Below are 20,245 nucleotides of genomic sequence, written 5' to 3'. Positions count from 1 at the left end.
AACGCTGAAACCAAGCGCACGGATAGCGTGTGTGGATATTCCAGCTCTTCCCCCTTAGTTTGCTCTGATTTATTAGCGAAGTGACACCAGCCGGAGGAGGCATTTCCTCACTTGAGGTGTCCAAGTGAAGCATCAGGGGCACAGGAGAAGAACCTGTGGATGCTATACTGACATATCCAATATTGCTCTTCCTTTCTTGTTTTGATCTAATATGCTTGTCGAAAAGCCCACAACAGCGTCAGGGTATGGCCTGTTTAGTGATGCTACCTGCAGGCTGTCCCCGTTAGGCAGGGGGGGTGGTGGTGGTGTCCCGTGTAGAAGGACTGGCCAGAGAAGAGACAGTGCCTGGAGACCTAACTTGTGGATAGCATCAATGGGAGGGGAAACCCCAGCAGCCAGGCTGAGGGGAGGGATCCCCGGACATCTGTCTGGCAGGGTCAGGCGTCAGGCATGCCGTTGTTTCCTGCTTCCTTGTCCTCCACTTGGTTCTTGACAGCAAGTCTTGATTTGCTTTCGTGGAGGGCAAGAGCCGTTATTCTAATGATTTACAGACCTATGTAAAATCTGTATCCCTCCCAACCAGCAACCTAGGTGAGGTGGGGTGGAGGTAATGACAGCGACGTAAAAATCACCCAGAGGTTTCCCCACACTTTGCGCGTGGTGCACTAAGGCAGGAGGGATTTCCGTGCATGCCGGTACTAATTCATCTTCCTGCCTTACCCTGCCAGAGGTGGTTCTGAGGTTCCCTGGCCAGCGGGCAGGCTGCTGCCCACATCCAGCACCCTGCCTGAGTTGGTGAGGCCACAGAATAATTCAGGCAGCTGTTACACAAAAGCAGCTTGGAAGATCTGGCAATAATCAGGAAAATAAAATCGGCCCGTCTGGCCTTCGGGAAGGTCCATGACCGCAAAAGAGGCATTGAAAAAAAATAGGCTTACTCAAGAGGGAAGGTAAGAGAAGGAAAGGTGGTGTAGGTATGTATCAGAAATCAGTACATGACCTTATTTTTAAAATAGAATGGTTTTACTCATGTTGATCCTTTCATCACTTTTGTGTGCCCTGTCACAAGCATGTGTCACCTGTGCTGCGTGTCCATATGGTCTGGCCAGGGACACTTGTGGGGGGATAAGGGTTGTTTGGGCATGTTTTCTGTACCTCTTAGGAGTCATTGAGCATTACAGAAAGAGCTTTTTGACTCAGGATCCTGCTTGGTTCTCCACAGATCCTGGGCACTGTCTCTATTTCCACAGTTTGAATATGTTTTTAGTAGACGTGTTAGTAAGGTTTTTGATGCTGTCCCTCACAGCATCCTTCTGGACAAGTTGCCCAGCTGTGAGATGAGCAGGTTCATGGTGTGTCGGGTGAAGAACTGGCTGAAGGGCAGAGCTGGAAGGGTTGTAGTGAACGGGGCTGCATCTGGCCAGTGACCGGTCACCAGCAGCATTCCTCAGGGCTCAGTCTTGGGGCCAGGGCTGTTCAGTATTTTTATCAGCTATCCAGATGCAGGAGCTGAATGCACCATTAGCAAATTTGCTGATGATATGGTCACTATGAGGGTGGTGAGGCGCTGGCACAGGTTGCCTCGAAAAGCTGTGGATGCCCCATCCCTGGAAATGTTCAAGGCCAGGTTGGATGGGGCTTGGAGCAACCTCATCTGGTGGAAGGTGTCCCTGACCATGGCAGGGAGGTTGGAACTAGGTGATCTTTAAGGTCTCTTCCAACCCAAACCATTCTATTATTCTAAGCCGGGAGCTGCTGTTGTCTCTCACGGGGGACAGGAAGCCTTGCAGAGGGGTGTCTAGATAGACTGGAGCACCGGGCAATCGTCAGTGGTGTGAACCTTAACAAGTGCAAGTGCAGATTCCATGCCTGAGATGGAATAACACCAGGCACAAGCATCAACTGGGAGAGGAGTGGCTGGCGAGCAGCCCTGCAGAAAGGGCTCTGGGGGTGCGGGTGGCAGCAGGCTCAACAGGAGCCAGCGGTGCGCCCTGGCAGCCACGAGGGCGACCCGCAGCTGGGGGTGCATCAAACACAGCATCACCGGCCAGTCAGGAGAGGGGACCGTCCCGCTGTGTTCAGCCTTGCGTGGGCTCACCCGGAGTGCTGTGTGCAGCCCTGGGCCCCCCCATTTCAGAAGGATGTTCAGGTGCTTGAATGCGTCTGGAGGAGGGCAGCGAGCTGGTGACAGGGCTGGAAGGTGTGTCCTGTGAGGAGTGGCCGAGGGACCTGGGCTTGTCTAATTTCAGGGGGAAAGGAGGCTGAGGGGCAACCTCGTTGCTGTCTGCAGCTTCCTGAGGAGGGGACATGGAGAGGGAGGTGCTGAGCTCTCCTCCCTGGGATCTGGTGACAGGACACACAGGAATGGCTCGAAGCTGCGCCCGGGAGGTTCAGACTGGACAGTAGGAAGCATTTCTTCACCGGGAGGGTGGTCACACACTGGAACAGGCTTCCTGGAGAGATGGTCGGTGCCCTGAGCCTGTCAGTGCTTAAGAGGCATCTGGACAGTTCCCTGAATAACATGCTGTAACTTCTGGTCAGCCCTGAAGCAGACAGGCCATCAGCGGACTAGATGATCCCTTCCAGCTGGGCTGTTCTGTTCTACGATGGGGTTTATTGTTGCTTTTTTCCCCCCTACAGTCTGCCTCTTGTTTTTTGATGACAAGAGAGGTTGTCATTTACAGTTTGTTGTACAAAACCACACTGCCACCCTTCCGTTATCAGAGGACAGGCCGAGCCACCTGCTAGTGAGTCATCTTCTGGTGCACTTGGTGTTCGCCAGTTGCATCCGTATTTAGCAATACCCGTGTCTCTCTTAACCAAGGCTCCTCTGTATCCAAATGAAGTCAGTGATTGGAAAAAGCCCAGGGATTTGCCAGAGGTAAATCGTGTCACTAACCTGACCACCCTCTACAACAAAATAACATTTGCTGTTGACGTGGAGCGAGCAGTGGATGTTTGCCTGGATGCAGGCGAAGCGTTCAGCACTGTTTCCCGCAGCCTTCTCCTGGACAAGCTGGCGAGGCACGGCCCGGGTGGGTGGTCTGCGCGATGGGTGGGTAACTGGCTCACGGGCTGTGCTCAGAGGCGGGTGATCAGTGGTTTGTACTCGGGTCTACGCATTTGGGAGGCCTCGCTGGACTCCATGAGGCTAGGAAAGGTGGTTGTCCTACCCAGCGGCTGTCTTCTCCATTAGCTGCTTTTCAGTGATTTGTGTTTTTCTGAAGTGCAGTGAAATAGATGTTCCATCCAGAGCCTTTTTCTTGGAAGGAAATCATCCTATAGAGTCTTTTTTCTTCTGTTTTTAACCAGAACACCATCTCAACAAGGCTGCAAGCTGTCAAATTGCATTGAGGACGATGACTTACGCATGGCACAGTGTTGCAAACACACTTCACGATACAGTTCTAAGGTCACAACTCTCTCAACTTGGCCACACAGATGCCTTTAACAGAAATGCCTCCCTGTGTTATGCGACCTGCAGCAGCAATATCTAGGCCTGCCCTCTGGTCTCTTCCCTTCAACTCCCTTCTCCTCTCTGCTCCCCACATTCCGCACCTCTCCCTTCGTTCCTCAGGAACACTCAGAGAGGAGCCGATCATCTTCTGGGGTTAAGGAAAGTGATCAATGAGCAAAGAGAAGACAATGTTAAATGCAGTCAGCCTGTGCTGCTTGTGTATCAGGTGATGCCAAAATATGGAAAGTCTGTGATGTTGGAGAAGAAATGTACAGGGTTTGCTTTCTGCCAAGTTAAGCTGATGCAGCTCGTTCTTTCCGGATCAGGCTGTTTATATTCTCTGCCTTTTTCCTACGCCATTCTTTCTCTTTTTTTACCCCCCCCAAACCACTGACCGTAATTGTTTAAAATACAAGCTTTACATGTGAATGGGTTTTTTTTGGGAAGCGGAACTTTCCATACTGCTTTTTTTCAGCTACTTATGGAGAGAGTGCTGGGGAGGGAGTCAGGGCTGATGGGCAACCTGGTGCTGTGGCCAGGGAAACTGTGGCACAGCTACGTTTAGCCATCTCCTTTACCCATGAAGATCCTTAAGCTCGATGTAAGTTTATCATTTTAGCTAAACAATAGAGCAATTACCCTGAGGGCATGGAAGGGAGGAGTTACTGCAGGGTTATTTTATAGTATCTTTCCTAGACCGGTATTACCCTTCTCTTCCACATTCTCAATGATGCTTTTGAATACTGGTTGGCTGTTGTATATAGGAGGGAGAGACAGTGTGGGCACATCTATGTGTGGGGAGATATTTTTATAAAGAATCATTGTGGTAGCAATTTTGTGTCCAAAACTATATTTTTTCTGGGCCAGACAAATATTGGCATGACGTGGATGCTCAACGCTTTGAAGGGGTGGTTTCCTTGCACACTGAGTTTGTACTGGGTTTGGCTGGGCTAGAGTTAATTTTCATCGCAGTAGCTGATATGGTGCTGTGTTTCGGGTCTGTGACCGGTGTTGATAGCACAGGGATGTTGTAGCGGCTGCCGAGCAGTGTGTGCACAGCGTCAAGGTCTTTTCTGCTGCTCACCCTGCCCCGCCAGCGGGTAGGCTGGGGCTGTGTGAGAAGCTGGGAGGGGGCGCAGCTGACCCCAGCTGCCCGAAGGGATTCCCCATACCTTATGATGTTGCGCTCGGCATATACAGCTGGGGGAGGGAGGAGGGGGGGGGGGCGTTCAGCGTTGCGGTGTCTGTCTTCCAAAGTAACTGTTTTGGTTTGATGAAGTCCTGCTTTCCTGGAGGTGGCTGAATGCGCCCTGGAACGGGAAGCAGTGAGTGAATTCCTTCTGCTTTGCTTGCATGCGTGGCTTCTGCTTGACCTGTTAAACCACCTTTATCTCAACCTGCAATTTTTTTACCCTTCCAGTTCTCCTCCCCATCCTGCTGCGGGGTCGTGAGTGAGTGGCTGTGTGGGGCCGAGCTGCCCACGGGGTCTACCCCACAGCCCTCTCCCCTAAGCAAGCGTGAAGTGAGGCAGGATGGAGCTATTCATTCAGCATCCTGCCCCAGCTGCTAATTCTGCACCAGCTGGCTGACCTTCACTGCTCCCAGTCTCAGAGCAGCCCAGCCCTGCATGAAGCCAAGTATTCCTGCATGGCACCATATTTTTCTGCGTAACCAAACCTGGCGATTTGTGTGCGCACCCCAGGAGAGAGCAATGAATCAATTGTAAAAGTGTAAAAAATGGTCTTTTGTGATTCATGAGCTCTATCAGCTTCTGAGCAAGAAATCGCACAGCTGACGTGTATAATGTAACAGGAGAAAGAAGTCGATTAAACATGACCCCCCCTGCCAGCAGCAGCTGACACTGTGCCAACAGTAACCCTAGAAATTCTTCATAAAACAGCACATTGGCTCATGTTCTACCAAGAAACTCAAGGAAAGCAACCTTATACCTTGCTAATCTCTGAATCTTGATAAGCACCGGAGTTGGGGCTGGCCTGAGGCGCTGTGATTTAAAAAGAAATGCTGTGTATTCGGGCACTCTGAAGATGTAGCAACATAGGTGAAGGACACCAGAATGCTGAGGACCTGGCTCTTGGTGTGTGGCAGGTAGGGCCACCAGCATATGAGGTTTAGAAGGTGGGCACCATGGGTGGGGAGGGGAGGCGAGGGGAAGGGGGCCATGTCAGGAGATGCCTGGGAAGCGGCACGGCCATAGAAGACCAAAAGCAACAGTTTAATCCCCTGTTCCAGGCTGGGAGATGTGGGTAAACTTTTTGTGCCCAAATGGGGATAGCATCAATTCATCCCTGGTGTGGGGAGCAGGGAGGTTACCCCACGCGCAGACCTGCAGGACAAATCCTGCTCTCCCGGGGCAATTTGTGAGCATCAAACCCAGTTTGTGAACTGCTGGTGTACAGGACCCTTGGTGGAACCTCAAATTCCTGTGTAATGCAAGCTGTAAAGGTTGTTAATAACACCACAAAGCCTCTTCGCAGACAAATCGTAAAATAACAGCTGTTTAGGGGCAGGAGCTCTCTCTCCCAAGGCGTAGGTACAGTAAAGTCTCTAAGCTCTTAACCACCAGCTACAATAATTGCATTTTTATCAGGAAGGAGTTGGAAGTCTAAATGTTTTAAGGAGAATTTCCAACAGCAGAACAGGAAGAGTGTTCACCTGTTGTCCCTGATCTCCTTTTGCCGAATGGGTCTGGCAGAGAATTACAGTCCTGAACCACCGAGCGAGAAGCGGGGGAAAGGCACGCAGGCGCTGACCGCAGCACCGAGGGGCACCGAGCAAGCGATGTGACGGTGCGCAGGGTGATGGAGGGGCTGACAATGCTCTCCTCCAGCCCCCTGCCACCAGCACCCTGCCTGGAGCCTGCGTGTGCCCCCCACACCTCTCTCCTGCAGCTGCGAGAGAAGGGGGCCCCTGCTAAACCCTCACTTCCCCGCAAAACTCGCAGTTCCCATCTCCTGAGGCAGCTCTTTGTACCTGGTAATGCCATGCCATGCCATGCCAGCACTTTTCATGGCTTATTAACTGACTTCCACCCACCCCTGGGAACACCTAGCCACTCCCTTTGTCCTCACCTGTCCCAGCCATTTATAGCAGCGATGGGATGCTAGAAATAGAGACGCATACACCAAGAGCCGCGGGAGCCCGGGGAGGAAAGGAGTATTGCAGTCGATTTGCAAAGGAGGTATTTTCTAGCTCGCAGCAGCAAGGCGGCATGAAAAGCCCTGGGTACACTTCAAGGTAAGGGGGGTGGGGAGAGAGGTGAATGCCGTGGGTGCAGGATTAAAACGGGGTTTGTAGAAAGGTCCACTTCAGGTAACCCCTGTAAGTCGTTGATAACCTATAGAGTTAGTTACGGTTTGCTCCAGGGTAGAGACTGATTTCGCCGTGAATGTTTCTTTCCTGTATTGCAGGTCTTTTAATTTGAAAGAGCCTTGTTAGGTCGACACAGAGGTCTGTTATTTTCAGCTTAAGCCAAACGAACGAGAAGGTTATCCCAAGCCTTAAAGCATCTGTAGCAGCACGTCCAAGTGCGACCTGAGAGGTAGTTTTCTATGTTTTCTTCCTGGCTGGGAGGTGGCACAGCGCAGGTTGGAAAGACGAGTCGAACCTCCAGCGCCAGCCCTGCCGAGAGCTCTGCAAGTTTTTTGGCTTCTTAGAAGAATTGTGTGTGTTAGCAGCCGGCTCCCAAGTGCTTCCTCAAAGGGCTCCCAGGCTGGTGGCACGTCTGGTGTGCAAAACACGTCTGGTGTGCAAAACACAGCTGGTGTGCAAAACACAGCTGGTGTGCAAAACACAGCGCTGCACCAGGTGCCGAGAAGAAAATTAACTCTATCCCAGCTGAAACCAGGACAGGTAACTTTCACGTGACATGGGAATTGTGCCTTTCTTAACTTTGCTTTACCAAAGACTGTATTAATGGGCCAAAAAAGTGGATGGTGGATGTGATCATACCCTGCGACTCTCAGTTCTGTTGTTCTTCACGCACCCCAGGTGAAATGCTTCCTTGCGGTCATGCAAGGAAGGAAGAACTTCTGCAGCCACGATCACGTGCGTCATGCCTCCCGCGCTCCCGCTGACATGCCGGGTGGTTATGAAATCCCTCTGCTTATGGCTGTACCTTTGTATAAAAGATAAGTTCACCTTCAGCCTGTGCGTGCGGGGTGGTCAGCAGCAAAATAACTCTTGGCGAGTGGGACTTGTCTTTCCTGAAGGGATTAAAGGATGGGGGATATTTTAGCCACCATTGAATACGGTGTGCGTTGGCCCAACACGTACAGATTTAGAAGTGGCTTGGTCAGAGACTTGCAGGTTTGTGGCAAAGGGCGCGGGGTGTGACACTAAGGGGACAGTCTCTGAGCGGCGCTGCCCTCACGGAGGCGTGCAGGGCAGCGGGTGCAGAGCGGGTGGTAAAAGCCCACGCGCAGGTTGGCGGGACGTGCGGAAGGCCATGACGGCCCTGTAAGCACGGCTGCGAGCGGCCGAGCCCCGAGGGGCAGCTGGGACCGGACCCCTTGCAGTGATCAGGCACAGGCCGCAGCTGCAGAGGCACCGGCCAGCACCCTGCGTACCTGCAGCCCCCTCGTCGTGTCTGCCCCGCTCCCTGTTTTCCTGCACCCCTCCCCGGGGATCACCTCAGCCCTGCCCTTGGCCCTTCCCCTGGTGACCCCCATCGCCCGCCCTGGCTGGGCTGCGGTGCGGCGGGGTGCAGGCTGCCCTCCGCTCCCTGTCCCGCTCCCCACTCGCTCCCTGAGCCGGGAGGAGATACCTTTCCATCCACCCAGCCCCAGGCAGGGGAACAAGCACCATGCCACAAGGCAGCATCCAAATGGCACCCCCAGGACAAGAAGCCTGTCATTCCTGCATGCGGACTGGCACCGTCATGGCCTGTGTGCCGAAGAAATCAGCCACTCGTGCTCCTCAAAACTGGACGCTCCAGGAAGCTGCCATGGTTTTGGCAAGCCTGACGTAGGCTGGGCGGCCACCGCTTGCAGTGACAACGTGGGCATCACTTGGCTGCAGGTTGCTGTTGTCTTCAGGACGGCGCCACAAGGAGTGGGGTGAGCTCTGTGCAGCCCCTTAGGGCTCACTGGTGGCACGTTTGTGCCCGTAGCTGTCCCACAGGGGATGTTTGGCAGTGCGCTACCCGTCCCTTGTGCGGCACCAGCAGCACTTTGAGGCTTTACGTGCCCAGAGTGTGGGGCCTTCAAAGCATGTCCAGACAAAACAAGTCTGCTGGGAGCACCCAGTGACACTGGAGATGGACTTGGTGTGCTGCATGTGTTTGAAGATTTGGAGGCAGGATGGCACTATGTAATTGCTTATTGAATTTAATTACTATTAAAATATTGTAGGATGCCTTGAGGTGATAAGATGTAACAGTCTCCAGAGCTTGTCTTCTTGCACTAGAAGGGACTGGCAATCCTTCTGGAGCATACTGTGATCCTCATCTGTCTTCAGGATTGTTTTAGGTGTATACTGATCTGTTTGCCCTGTACAGCATCAATCTGAGTTGCCTTTTCGGGGACACCACCCAAACAAATGTACAGACAGTTACTGCACATATTAAACTCTACAGAAAAGGTGCAAAGGAGGACATCACCGGGATGGCTGAGGAAAGACCTCCAGGTAGGCAGGGTGACATGTTTTGGAAAATCATCACACCAACGTCGGCTTCAGTTTAATGACAGACCGAGAAAATAGGCAGGGGCTGCATCTGACAGATATGAGCCCGCTGGCTGCCCATGGGCCCCTCTGCATTTCTTCTGTCTCACCTCAACTTACACGTGCAGAGCGAGCAAAGGGAAGGTGATTGTCCCACTCCCATCCCCCTAACAGACCCGGGACCAAAAAATTAAGAAATACTGACGAAAGACTGCCTGTAGCTGTGTCTTGAAACTCTTCATGCAGAAGCTGTGCTGCAAATTCATATCGAGAGGTCGGTGCCAGCTGTGGCCTTTGGGTCTTCCCGGCTTTGGGGAGAGCTTTCCTGCCTGGGGGGTTCCCACTTCAGCTGCTGGACACGGCAAGCACACTCACGCAAAGCAAAGCTGGAAGCAAAAGTGGTTTCAGGCAGCTTCGCGTGGCGAGCGAAGTCGAAGGCTTTCCTGCAGTGCCATCGTGGTGCTGCGCCATCGCCACCTGTCCCCACGCTTCCACTGAGCTTGTATTGGGTTTGTGGCTTCCTGCGCTGGCTGTGTTCTCACGTGCAGCTCTTCATGTTCTGCTGGATTCTGCTCCCATCCTCTCCAGTTTTCCGTGGCTGGGTCCAGGCTGTCACAGCCCGGCTTGCCATGCTGTGGCCAGTCCGTGGAGGCTGCAAACCATGCCAGATAAAGCTGGTGCCTGCGCTCTTGTAAGGGCAATGGAAGGAGTGATTCAGTGTCTCTCATGTGGTACAAGCTGGAGGCTATGAAAGCCACCACCCTGTGCAGCAGGACCACGTGTGAGGACCCGTTGGCAAGAAGGACAGTGGAAAGGACCACCATGTCCAGCCCACAACAAGCCACGTGCCCCCATTGACCCTCAGACTGGGCAGGTTTGGAGCCTTCCTTGCTCGCTTGGGAGAGTGGTAACCATAAGTGTGACCATCCCGCGCCATAAGTGGGACTGCATCTTCTCTGAATAACCTAAAGCCCAAGCCAGATCTGCTGTGTTGTGGAAATGGCAGGTGAAAACATGGAATGCACATGGAATTAAAAATGCTCTTAGGACCAGAGAAGTCAGATCCAGCTCAGTGATGAAAAATTCCTTTTTGGTGGGCATCAAACCTTCAAAAGATCTTCTACGTGTCCCAGCTAGAATGCACTGGTGATGATACATGGTGGTTGCCTGATGAGTGCTGGAAAAGACTCACCCTCTCAGACACTGAGATGCTGGAGTGTCCAGAGAAGGGCAGCGAAGCTGGTGAAGAGTCTGGAGCACAGGTCCTACAAGAAGCAGCTGAGGGTGATTTAGCCTGGAGAAAAGGAGGCTCAGGGGAGACCGTATAGCTCTCTACAGCTGCCTGAAGGGAGGCTGTAGCATGGTGGGGTTGGTCTCTTCTCACAGGTGACGAGCGACAGGACCAGAGGAAACGGCCTCAAGTTGCACCGGGGGAGGCTTAGATTGGATACCGGGAAAAATTTCTTCACTGAAAGGGTGGCCAAGCACTGGAACAGGCTGCCCAGGGAGGTGGTGGAATCACCGTCCCTGGAGGTATTTAAAAGATGTGTAGATGTGGTGCTTAAGGACATGGTTCGTGGTGGGCTTGGCAGTGCTGGGTTAATGGTTGAACCTGGTGATCTCAGAGGTCTTTTCCAACCTAAATGATTCTGCGATTCCCCAGGCAAAGCACGGGTGGATGAGGTGCTTGGTGTAAAGGGCCGCCTCTGAGCTCAGGCAGTTTAAAAGTCTGGCCAAAGCGGGAAGGTCTGATGAAAGGGAGACCTGGGTGAGGCTGAACACGGGAGCTGGGCTGGGAGGAGCTGTCACAGCGTGGAAGCAGTCCTCCTGCTTGAGAGCGGGGTGTAATTAGTCCGTTACAGCTGCTGTTGGGTTATTAATTGGTTTTCTGTATAAAAAAAAAAAAAGCCCAGTTTCATGTTTCTTTGAGATCCCCATCTTCTGGAGTGATTACAGGAGCCGCTCAGATTTCTTACCAAGGAAATCCTTATACCCCTACAAAGGACTCATTTTCTACTGAATAAACTAGAGGTTTGAATAGTGAATAAGCTCTAAAGCCTCAGAAAAATGAAAGAAAAGCAAAATAAAAGGCAGCAGAGCAGAGAAGGAGGCTGTCAGAAGAACTTGGGCTCTGCCTGAAGCAGGCTGTGTTTTGCCAAAGTCCAGAATAAGGACAGTAATAGTGAAAGTGCAGTTTCTGTCTGTCCTGCCTCTAATGCCAGAGCTGCTGGCACAGCCAGGGGAGCCAAAAGTGACTGGCACCATGGAGATGTAAAACTGCGCTCCTGGTGATCAACATCCCCAAGGGCGATACGCAAGTTTGGTGGTTTGTGTTTCGGGATGGGCTAGCAGATAAAAATCCACTGAAACTCTTCTTTTTTTCCAGGAATATCAAATGTCTCATCATTTTCAGCCTTTGCCTGGGGCTCATCTTCCTATCGGGATTCTTCCATATGAAGAATAAAAATTATGTGTAAGTGAAGCCGAAGCAAGGTTACCTGACTTCATCTGCCCAGGGCAGCAAGGATCCAATCTGTGACACTTGATTTAACTCTCGTGAGGTTTAGGCTGATACTGAATCCAGGGCAGCAGCCCAAAGTTAGGTCCTAGAGCTGCATTTGGGCAGGCGGGGATCAAATTGGCCGAAGTGCAGCTCTTCGGGGCAAAATCGGCTGCATGGAAAAAGAAAAGGGGATGGAGCTGAAGCCTTTGGGTAAGTGAGGACCCGGAGAAGTAGAAAACTGGCTGACATCTGCACCTGAGGGATGGGGCTTGTTTGGGTTGGTGCCTTGCACCAGCTGCAGGTGTGGTATCAGAGGGAGAACCTGCTCAGGCTGGGCTTCGCCAGGTCTCAGAGGTGGGGCACGGCACTGGAGAGGCTGTTTTCCCCATCTGTTGCCTTCCTGCAGAATCTCGAAGAGCCATGAGAAGCTGCTAGTACCTCCCACGCCTTGCCATGCCAAGACTAACGTCATGTTCCTCAAGACCCACAAGACGGCCAGCAGCACCGTTCTGAACATCATGTTCAGGTTTGCAGAGAAGTACAACCTCACGGTCGCCCTGCCAGCTGACCAGCTCTTCCACCTGGGCTACCCAAAGACCTTCCTGGCCCACTTTGTGGAGGAATTTCAAGCCATAGGACAAAACTACAACATCATGTGCAACCACCTGCGGTTTAACCCCTCGGAGGTAAGAAAGAGCCACGACACCTGTGGAGAAACCTGGTTGAACGAGCAAGTGCCTCCAGACTAACAGCCTCTCTTCTTCCTCCCTGCAAATAGGTGCAAAAGGTGATGGCAGCAAACACCTTCTACTTCTCCATCCTCAGGAACCCCATTCCTCTGCTGGAGTCTTCCTACATCTACTACAAGGACAGTGTCCCTGCCTTCAGGATTTCCAAGGATGTGAACGAATACCTGGCGTCACCCATGAAGTATTACCATCCAGCGGATTACAAGCAAAACATATATGCCAGGAATATCATGTGGTTTGACTTTGGCTATGATAACAATGCGGAGGACAACAAAAAGTACATCCAGGTGGTTTTGAAGGAGATTGAGCAGAACTTCCACCTGATCTTGATAGCAGACTACTTTGATGAGTCCATGATCCTCTTGAAGCATACTTTGTGCTGGGATCTGGATGATGTGATTTACTTTAAGCTCAATTCCAGAGGCCAGGACACTGTCCAGACCTTGACTCCAGAAAGCGAGGAGCGGATAAAAGTGTGGTGCTCGCTGGACTGGAAGCTCTACCTGCACTTCAACCAGAGCTTCTGGAGGAGAATTGAGGAGACCATAGGACTCCAGGAGCTGGAGAAGGAGGTGAATCACCTGCGAATGAGACAGAAGGAGCTCATGGAGACCTGTCTTTTGGACCAGGGGGCAGTGGGGAAGGATCACATCAAGAACAGAGCTCTCCTGCCTTTCCAGTCAGGGGCTGCAAATATCCTTGGGTACAACCTCAAACAAGACTTGGACAACAGGACTCTGAGAACCTGCCAGAAAATGGTTATGCCAGAGCTGCAGTACACATCCTATCTTTATGCTGTTCAACACCCACACAAGAAGAGGAAGCAGCTGGGCTTGCCCTTGCTGTGGACCACTTCCCAGGAGAAGATGCAGCTCCCAACTCCCAACTAGGGCATGAGACAATCCGCTGTGGTTTCCCACCACTTTGCATCACCCCGTGTCTGGCATGTGACTGGCCCACAGGATTCTTGTGTGTGAGGGGGAGGCAGGGGGAGGGGTCTTTGTTTGGAGCCACCAAACTACTGGTGGGTCCCTTTTTGGGGACCTTGAGCCAAAGGCTCTGCGTTGGCTGGATCCTGTGTGATGCCTCCTCCCCACTCCCAGGCAGGGGGAGGGCCCACTGCTGCTGGGCGCTGGGCAGGCTTTCAGCTGGCTCACATTCCTGCCTCTTAATCATTAATCACAGGCTTAATAATTTGGTTTGCATTTGACTTTATTTAATAGCTGTCATTACGCTGAGGCTGGTGGCAGCTCACTAGAGCAAGTCCTGATTTTTGGTGTTTAGGGGGAAAAAAAGGAGGGGGAGGAAAACGAGGAGGAGAGCACCGTGAGGGAACGCAGCACTTGGAGGTGTAGGGGAGATGCTGGGTCTCCCGCCCGGCAGCATCCGTGCCCAACGACATCTAACCACCACACGATGCTGGGGCTGCGTTTCAGGTGGGGGTCCAACGCGTTGTGCCCGGCGCGCTGGCTGGCAGCCTCCCCCCACCTGCACATGAGATGTCCCTCTCGTGTGCTATGAGGTGTGGGGGGCCTCTGCACCACTTGGGACAGCTGGGTGCTCCCCTGGGGGGCCCAGTTTTGAGGTTTCACCCCTCCCTCTTGGGTGAGGGTCCCTAGTCCCTGAACATGGGCGATCCCTTGGGCTCAGCATCCCTGAAGCTCTCTATCAGCAGAGGCGTCGTTGGGCCCCCTCCTCGCTGTGTTGGCCAAACTCTCCAGCACTGATTAGGAGAGAGGTGGAGGGAGGCACGGCTGCTGCTTATTTCGGGCATGACCTTGTTATTGAAGGAGGTAATTAAACCTGCCTGGGCCATCTTTGCTCGTTAGCCAGCTCCCTGCTGCTGCACCAGTGCTGGGAAGGTTCGTCAGAAGGACGGCAGGGCCGAGCCTGGTGGCTTTGGCGTCACCGCTGTTAATGATTTGCCCACTGCCAGTTTCCAGCGCACCTGCCACCGCTGATGGTGTGTTATTTCGGAGCTTGGCCAGCGTCTCCTCCTGCCCACTCGCCAGGGCGGCGGTGGGGACCCGGATGGCATGGCTGGGGTGATGGATCCGGGGTTGCTTGGCTTGCAGCTTGGCTTTGGGCGTGAAGCTGGCTGGGCAGCAGCTCCGAGGTGCTGTTTGAGGGCAGCGGGGTTGAGAAACTGAGCTGGGATTTTCCTTGGCTATGTTTAAACCTGGCAGGTCGCCAGGGAAGCCAGCCGAGGCACGGGTTAACCTGCCGCAGTGCAACCTGTGCTCCTCCGCAACCTGTGTGTACACCACCAGATAAACCACTTTCACGGTTTTCTGCTCCAGCGACCCGGGCTAAAATTAAGCAGGCTTAGGAGGTGTTTGCAACCAGCCGGGGTGGGGGAGGTGGCGGCACCTGGAGCTTTTTCCCTGGGGGCCTTTTCCGGAATTCTGCAGCTCGAGCCCCAGCTTCTGATCCGTGACTTGTCGCATGAATTTTGACAAACCCTTTTAGCTAAGCTGATGCTGGGGGATGGAATATAAGCGTCATTTCTTAACAGCTGACCTGTGTGCTGCGGGGAGTGTGCTAGGAAGGCTGGGACCCCCCAGATCACAGAGCACAGGCTGGGGAGCTCACGGCTGGGATGGACCGTGGTGTACAGGGCTTGCAGCACCTGGGCAGGGAGGTCCGGCCTCTCCCAGCCTGTGGGAGGAGGGAAACTGAGGCAGGAGATGCAAACGGTCCCCCACCTCTCCCTTGGCACCCTCTCCCGGGGGGTTCGAGCAAGGTGCCTCGGCAGCTGCAGGGCCCCCAGCCCCGGCGGCGGCACCTTCGTGCTGCGGGCGCTGCTCCAGGGCTGCCGCTGCTGACTCAGCGCTTTTCCCGGCCGCTGCTGCGGGAGCCCCGTGACCCGGGGCGGGGGGGGGACGGGACGGACGGACCCCGCAAGGGGGGCGGCAGCGGGGTGACAGGCTCTGCAGAAAGCCGGCAGCTGCGGGAGCCAGCGTTACCCCGTCGTGGGGCAGGGGACGGAGGGGACACCCCCAGCTGAGACGGACCCGGTGAGTGCCTTCGCTTTTCTCCGTGTTGGTGCAGCAAAAGCTCCTAATTAAAACGGGAGAAAGTCGCCACCGGCTGCTCCGGCTGCGCCCGGGCGTGGGACGCCCAGCTGCTGCGGCGAGGACCTGGGACGTGTAAGTGGGGACAGCTGGCCGCGGCGGCACTGCTGCTGCCACCGGGGCACGGCACCAGGCACTGCTCGCGCCCTCCGCCGCGGGGGCAGCCCCAGCGCCCTGCGCTGTGCACCCCAGGGTCCCCTGCAGGGGAGGGGGCTGAGGAGCGGCAGGGGCCGCCGCGCTCGAGGCAGCAGAAGCGGGGGGCGAAATGCCCCCCGAACGCCCGCGAGGAGCCAGGCTGGCCCCGGGGTCCTGGTTGTGCGGAGATGGGCTCTGCCCCCCCCAGCCCCCACTTGACAATGGGAGCAGGGAACCCCAGATCCCACCCTGCCCTTTGCTGACCGGCCTCGGTTTATCAGAAACCCCTTTTGAAGAGCATCTTGAAGATGAATTTAATTTTATGTTGAGGTAGCCCAGGTCACCCTCTCTGGTGGTACCCAAAACCCTGTCCCACCTTGGAGCGGCGGTGACGTGCCACTGCAGCAGCCCACATTCAGCCCCTCTAAACCCCGACCCTGCCTGTAGCAACCTGCCTTCCAGCCTGTGCTCCCAGGGGAGGGTTCCCCACCCCGAGCCCACCAAGTTAAACCCCAAACCCCTCCAAGGACAACACAGCTCCCAGCCAGCACCCCCAGCCATGCCCAGCAGCTGCCCCCCCTGCCCCTTCATCAGCCCGCCGGGCTGGGGGCTGTATCTTTCTGCCGCAGACACCATGGGCTCCCGGCACTTCCCTGCCCGCACCGTGCTCTTCGAGAAGGAGCCCAACGGCGTCACGTACCGTGTGCCCGCCCTGCTCTACCTGCCCTGCGTGGCCAAGCTGCTGGCATTTGCGGAGGAGCGGCTGAGCGTCGACGATGCCCACGCCAACCTGCTGGTGCTGCGCCGCGGCACCATTTATGGGAGCTACGTGGAGGTGGGACAGGGGACGCACCTGGCACTGGGGGGGACACGGCACTGAGCGCACGGCGACAGACGGGTGGTTATCCTCCACTGCTCATGCGTGGCACAGCTGAGCTCCTGGAGGCACCCACGGGGGAGGGGAGGCTGGGCCAGGTGAAGTGTGGTGGTCCTCACCCCTCTTCATCCTCCCCGAGCAGTGGGAAGACATGCGCGTGCTGGAGACAGCGACACTGCAGCACCACCGGTCGATGAACCCCTGCCCGCTCTATGATGAGTTCACCGGCACCCTCTTCCTTTTCTTCATCACGGTGCTGGGCAGGACGCCCGAAGCCTACCAGATCATCACCGGCCAAAATGTCACCCGCCTCTGCTGCGTCACCAGTGCTGATCAGGGCCTGAGCTGGAGCACGGCCACGGACCTGACGCAGCAGGTCATTGGTGGGGCCATCAAAGGTAGCCCACTGGAGAGGGGTGAGGAGTGGGGAGGACAGTCAGCAGGAGGGCGACCGTGGGTTTTGGCCTCCTGGAGCCACCCGTGGTGTGGCTGGAGGTGGCCTCAGGGTAGGAAGCCCGCAAGCATCAAATAGTGGTGTGGAAGAGGGCCTCAGGCAGAGGGGAGGGGGATGGCAGGGGTATCTGTATCACTTGCACGGGGGGACAGAACTGGAGAGGCCCCATAGCTATGGACAGGACTATGCGTGAGGACAGCCAGGCAGCACTGGGCTCTGCTTCCCTGTCACCCCACCACCTTGCTTGGCTGAGCCAGGGAGATGCTCTGGAGACCCTTCCATGCTGGGCAGGGCAGGGGTGCCATGGAGGCTGCTCTTCACCCCCATCCCATCTCCGCTCCCCAGACTGGGCGACGTTCGCGCTGGGTCCCGGGCACGGGATCCAGCTGCGGTCTGGCCGGCTGCTGGTGCCCGCCTACAGCTACCACATTGACTGCAAGGAGTGCTTCGGCCAGCTCTGCAAGACCACCCCTCACTCCTTCACCTTCTACAGCGACGACCACGGCCAGGGCTGGCGCTTTGGGGAGTTCATCCCCAACCTGCAGACAGGCGAATGCCAGCTGGTCTCGGTGGATGAGGAGGATGGCTCCAACGTCCTCTACTGCAATGCCCGCAGCCCCTTGGGCTTCAGGGTCCAGGCGCTCAGCACAGACGATGGGGCCGTCTTCCATGGGGGGCAGCTGGTCCAGCGGCTGGTTGAGCCCCCCCATGGCTGTCACGGCAGCGTCATTGGCTTCCCTGCACCTTTTGTGTACGTCCCCGCTGCCTCCCGGGACCCCATGATGCCCTTCTTGGGCTCAGTGCAGCGGATGCTCCCTGGGATGCTCTCGGAGCTTCGGCACCTGCCCGCCCAGCGGGCAGCGGGTGAGGAGCTGCCTGCTGCAGCCACCGGCAGCCACCGCGAGCCAGCTGAGCCCAAGGAGGGCTGTTCTACCCCAGGGCATCGTGGCCATGCCCCTGCCATCACCTCGGTCCAAGGGCACCCGGCAGCAACCCCCCACCCTGCTGCCTTCTTCCAAGCACCAACATGGGTCCTCTACTCCCACCCCACCAGCTCCATATCGCGGGTCAACATGGGAGTCCACCTGAGCACCTTCCCCAGGGACGTGGAGAGCTGGACTGAGCCGTGGGTCATCTACGAGGGCCCAAGCGCTTACTCGGACCTGGCTTACATGGAGCTGCCCTACAATGAGGCCTCCATCTCTGGTGGCCCAGCCATTGCTTTCGCCTGCCTTTATGAGAACGGGACACGTTCGCCGTACGAGCAGATCTCCTTCAGCATGTTCACCCTGCACGATGTGCTCCAGAACATCCCCGTGACAGCCACTGTCCCCCAGCGGGACCGCAGCCCCCTGCGCCGCAGGAAGCGGGGGCGAAGGAGCTGCCTCGTCTCCTAGTGACCCTCGGGTTGGGTCTCGCCAGACCCCAGGGCACCAGCCCAGTGCCCAGCCACTGGGGTGCCCACAGCCTGGGGTCCTGCCGCTGGCCAGCCAGGCCACATCACACAGAAGCCATGTGCTACCTGCCGTCCCCAAGCTGGGTTTTATCTCATTTTTATGGCTATTTTTAAATTATATAGTAGGTTGGGCACAGAGGCTTGTGCCACCAGCCCAGCCCCAGGTTCCTTTCAGAGCACGTGAGCCACCCCACGAAACGCATAACGGGGGGCAACAGCAGCAGTGCAGGGAGAAGGCAGCCACGGGCACCCCGTGCCACACACGTGTGCCAGGTGCCAGATAGCGGGGTATGATGCTCCAGCTGCACCACACCTGGTGCTACCACCCTGCTCCGAGGGGTTTCTTCCCATGGTCATAAATATTTATGTTCCTTTTTAAATTACTCCTTTTTAATGATCCTGTTCAAGCCAGTTCGTCTTTTCCTCAGTGATGTCTGTGCTGGTTTTGACTGGGATGGAGTTATACGTGTTCATAGCAGCTGGGATGGGGCTGCGCTTTGGGTTTGTGCTGAGGACACTGCTGGTCACGCAGGGACGTTGGTTACTGCTGAGCAGCGCCTACACAGAGCCAAGGTCTCTTCTGCCCCTCACCCCACAGCGAGGAGGCTGGGGGGCACAGGGAGTTGGGGAGGGGACACAGCCGGGACAGCTGACCCCAGGCATATCCCATACCCTATGGCATCGTGCTCAGCAATAAAGCTGGTGGGGAGGCTGGTGGGGGTGCTGCTGCTCAGGGAGAGGCTGGGCAGCAGTTGGGTGCTGGTAAGAAAGTGTTTTCAGTTGCATCACTTCTCTTGGCTTTTATTTCTGTCTGTTATTTTCCTATTCATTATGAGTTATTATTATTTTATTTCAATTATTAAACTGTCTTTATCTCTACCCATGAGTTTTCTCACTCTTACCCTTCCGATTTTCTTCCCCATCACGCCGGGGGGGGGCAGGCGAGCGGCTGCGTGGGGCTCAGTTGCCAGCTGGAGTGAAACCGCAACAATCGCCCAGTGACTGCTGAATCTGGCGGGTTGCTTAGTTTTGTAAGCTGCCTTTCGTCTGAACCTTACCAGTCTGGGGGCAAACATCCTCCCAGCACAGGCAGGTTTGGGGCCGTACTAATGTTCGCTCAGTCCCTGTAAAGGTTTGGGGGACGTGGGGGGGTGCTGACACCGGTGACAGCCCCTGTGGGCGCAGCGATGGGTTCCGGGGCCAGTGGGGACGAGTGGCTGCTCCTGACATCTGCTGCACGCACGAGCGTGCATGTGTGTGAGTGTGAGTGAGTGAGTGTGTGTGTGTGAGTGTGAGTGAGTGTGTCTGTGTGTGTCTGTGTGTGCGGGTGCACTTTGCGGGGCTACACCTCGATTCCAGCACTGCCTCTCCCAGCACACCTCCATCCCTGCCCCCCAGCCCCAGCTGGAGCCCGGCTGGGCTCCTCTGGGCTCCTTCACCTCTCCTGCCCCTTGCAGGAGACAAGCACCAACACCAGCTGCCCTAAATACAGATCGATTAACGAAAATAAGTTAGTGTTCCAGCTCGTATCTCTGTAAATTCCACCCTGTCACGTTTGCGCCCAGGCAGGTGGAGGCTGACCAGGAGCAGCCGGGGAAGCTGCTGGGCTTGTCCGGGGATGCCAGGAGCCAGTTACCTCCATCGCTCAGTGGGCTGGTTTCCAACCCCAAATGGACACCAGCCCCCAGGGCACCCGGTCCAGGGAGGAGGAAGCAGCATCAGCTGGGCAGAGGGCTCTGCGCGGAGGCAGCCCTTTGCACACCAGCCCCACACACGGGGCTTCAACGCTTCATGCAGGCTGGGGGGCCTGTCCCCCACGGGGGACTCTGTCCGCCTTGCCCAGGGCTCTTGCACTAAGCTG

At 55.6% G+C, this 20,245-nt stretch overlaps 2 protein-coding genes across 12 annotated transcripts; both read left to right on the top strand.

The window, feature by feature from the left end:
• The first annotated feature begins 2 nt into the window (after positions 1-2).
• On the top strand, positions 3-13,582 carry GAL3ST2 (galactose-3-O-sulfotransferase 2). 10 transcript variants are annotated; one of them, XM_080410424.1, is made up of 5 exons: positions 3-4,782; positions 4,878-5,563; positions 11,523-11,609; positions 12,046-12,325; positions 12,418-13,582. In XM_080410424.1, exons 2-5 carry the CDS (start codon positions 5,532-5,534, stop codon positions 13,276-13,278), a joined length of 1,260 nt encoding a protein of 419 aa, XP_080266550.1. In that variant the 5' UTR covers positions 3-4,782; positions 4,878-5,531; the 3' UTR covers positions 13,279-13,582. The 10 variants fall into 10 exon arrangements, with proteins under 10 accessions (XP_080266550.1, XP_080266549.1, XP_080266556.1 ...); XM_080410430.1 differs by adding an exon at positions 6,886-7,327 and having other exon boundaries at positions 4-5,563; XM_080410425.1 differs by adding an exon at positions 6,886-7,327 and having other exon boundaries at positions 4-5,563; positions 7,466-11,609.
• An 87-nt stretch (positions 13,583-13,669) lies between these two features.
• On the top strand, positions 13,670-20,230 carry NEU4 (neuraminidase 4). Of its 2 annotated transcripts, XM_080410413.1 has the most exons (4): positions 13,670-15,405; positions 16,227-16,432; positions 16,617-16,872; positions 17,274-20,230. In XM_080410413.1, the coding sequence occupies exons 2-4, from the start codon at positions 16,232-16,234 to the stop codon at positions 18,323-18,325; spliced, it is 1,509 nt and encodes a 502-aa protein (XP_080266539.1). In that variant the 5' UTR covers positions 13,670-15,405; positions 16,227-16,231; the 3' UTR covers positions 18,326-20,230. The 2 variants fall into 2 exon arrangements, with proteins under 2 accessions (XP_080266539.1, XP_080266538.1); XM_080410412.1 differs by having other exon boundaries at positions 13,670-16,432.
• Positions 20,231-20,245: the final 15 nt, after the last annotated feature.

This window comes from Falco punctatus (genome assembly GCF_963210335.1).
Source record: "Falco punctatus genome assembly, chromosome: 13".
Lineage (NCBI taxonomy): Eukaryota > Metazoa > Chordata > Aves > Falconiformes > Falconidae > Falco > Falco punctatus.
This window is presented reverse-complemented; position numbering and strand designations above follow the sequence as displayed.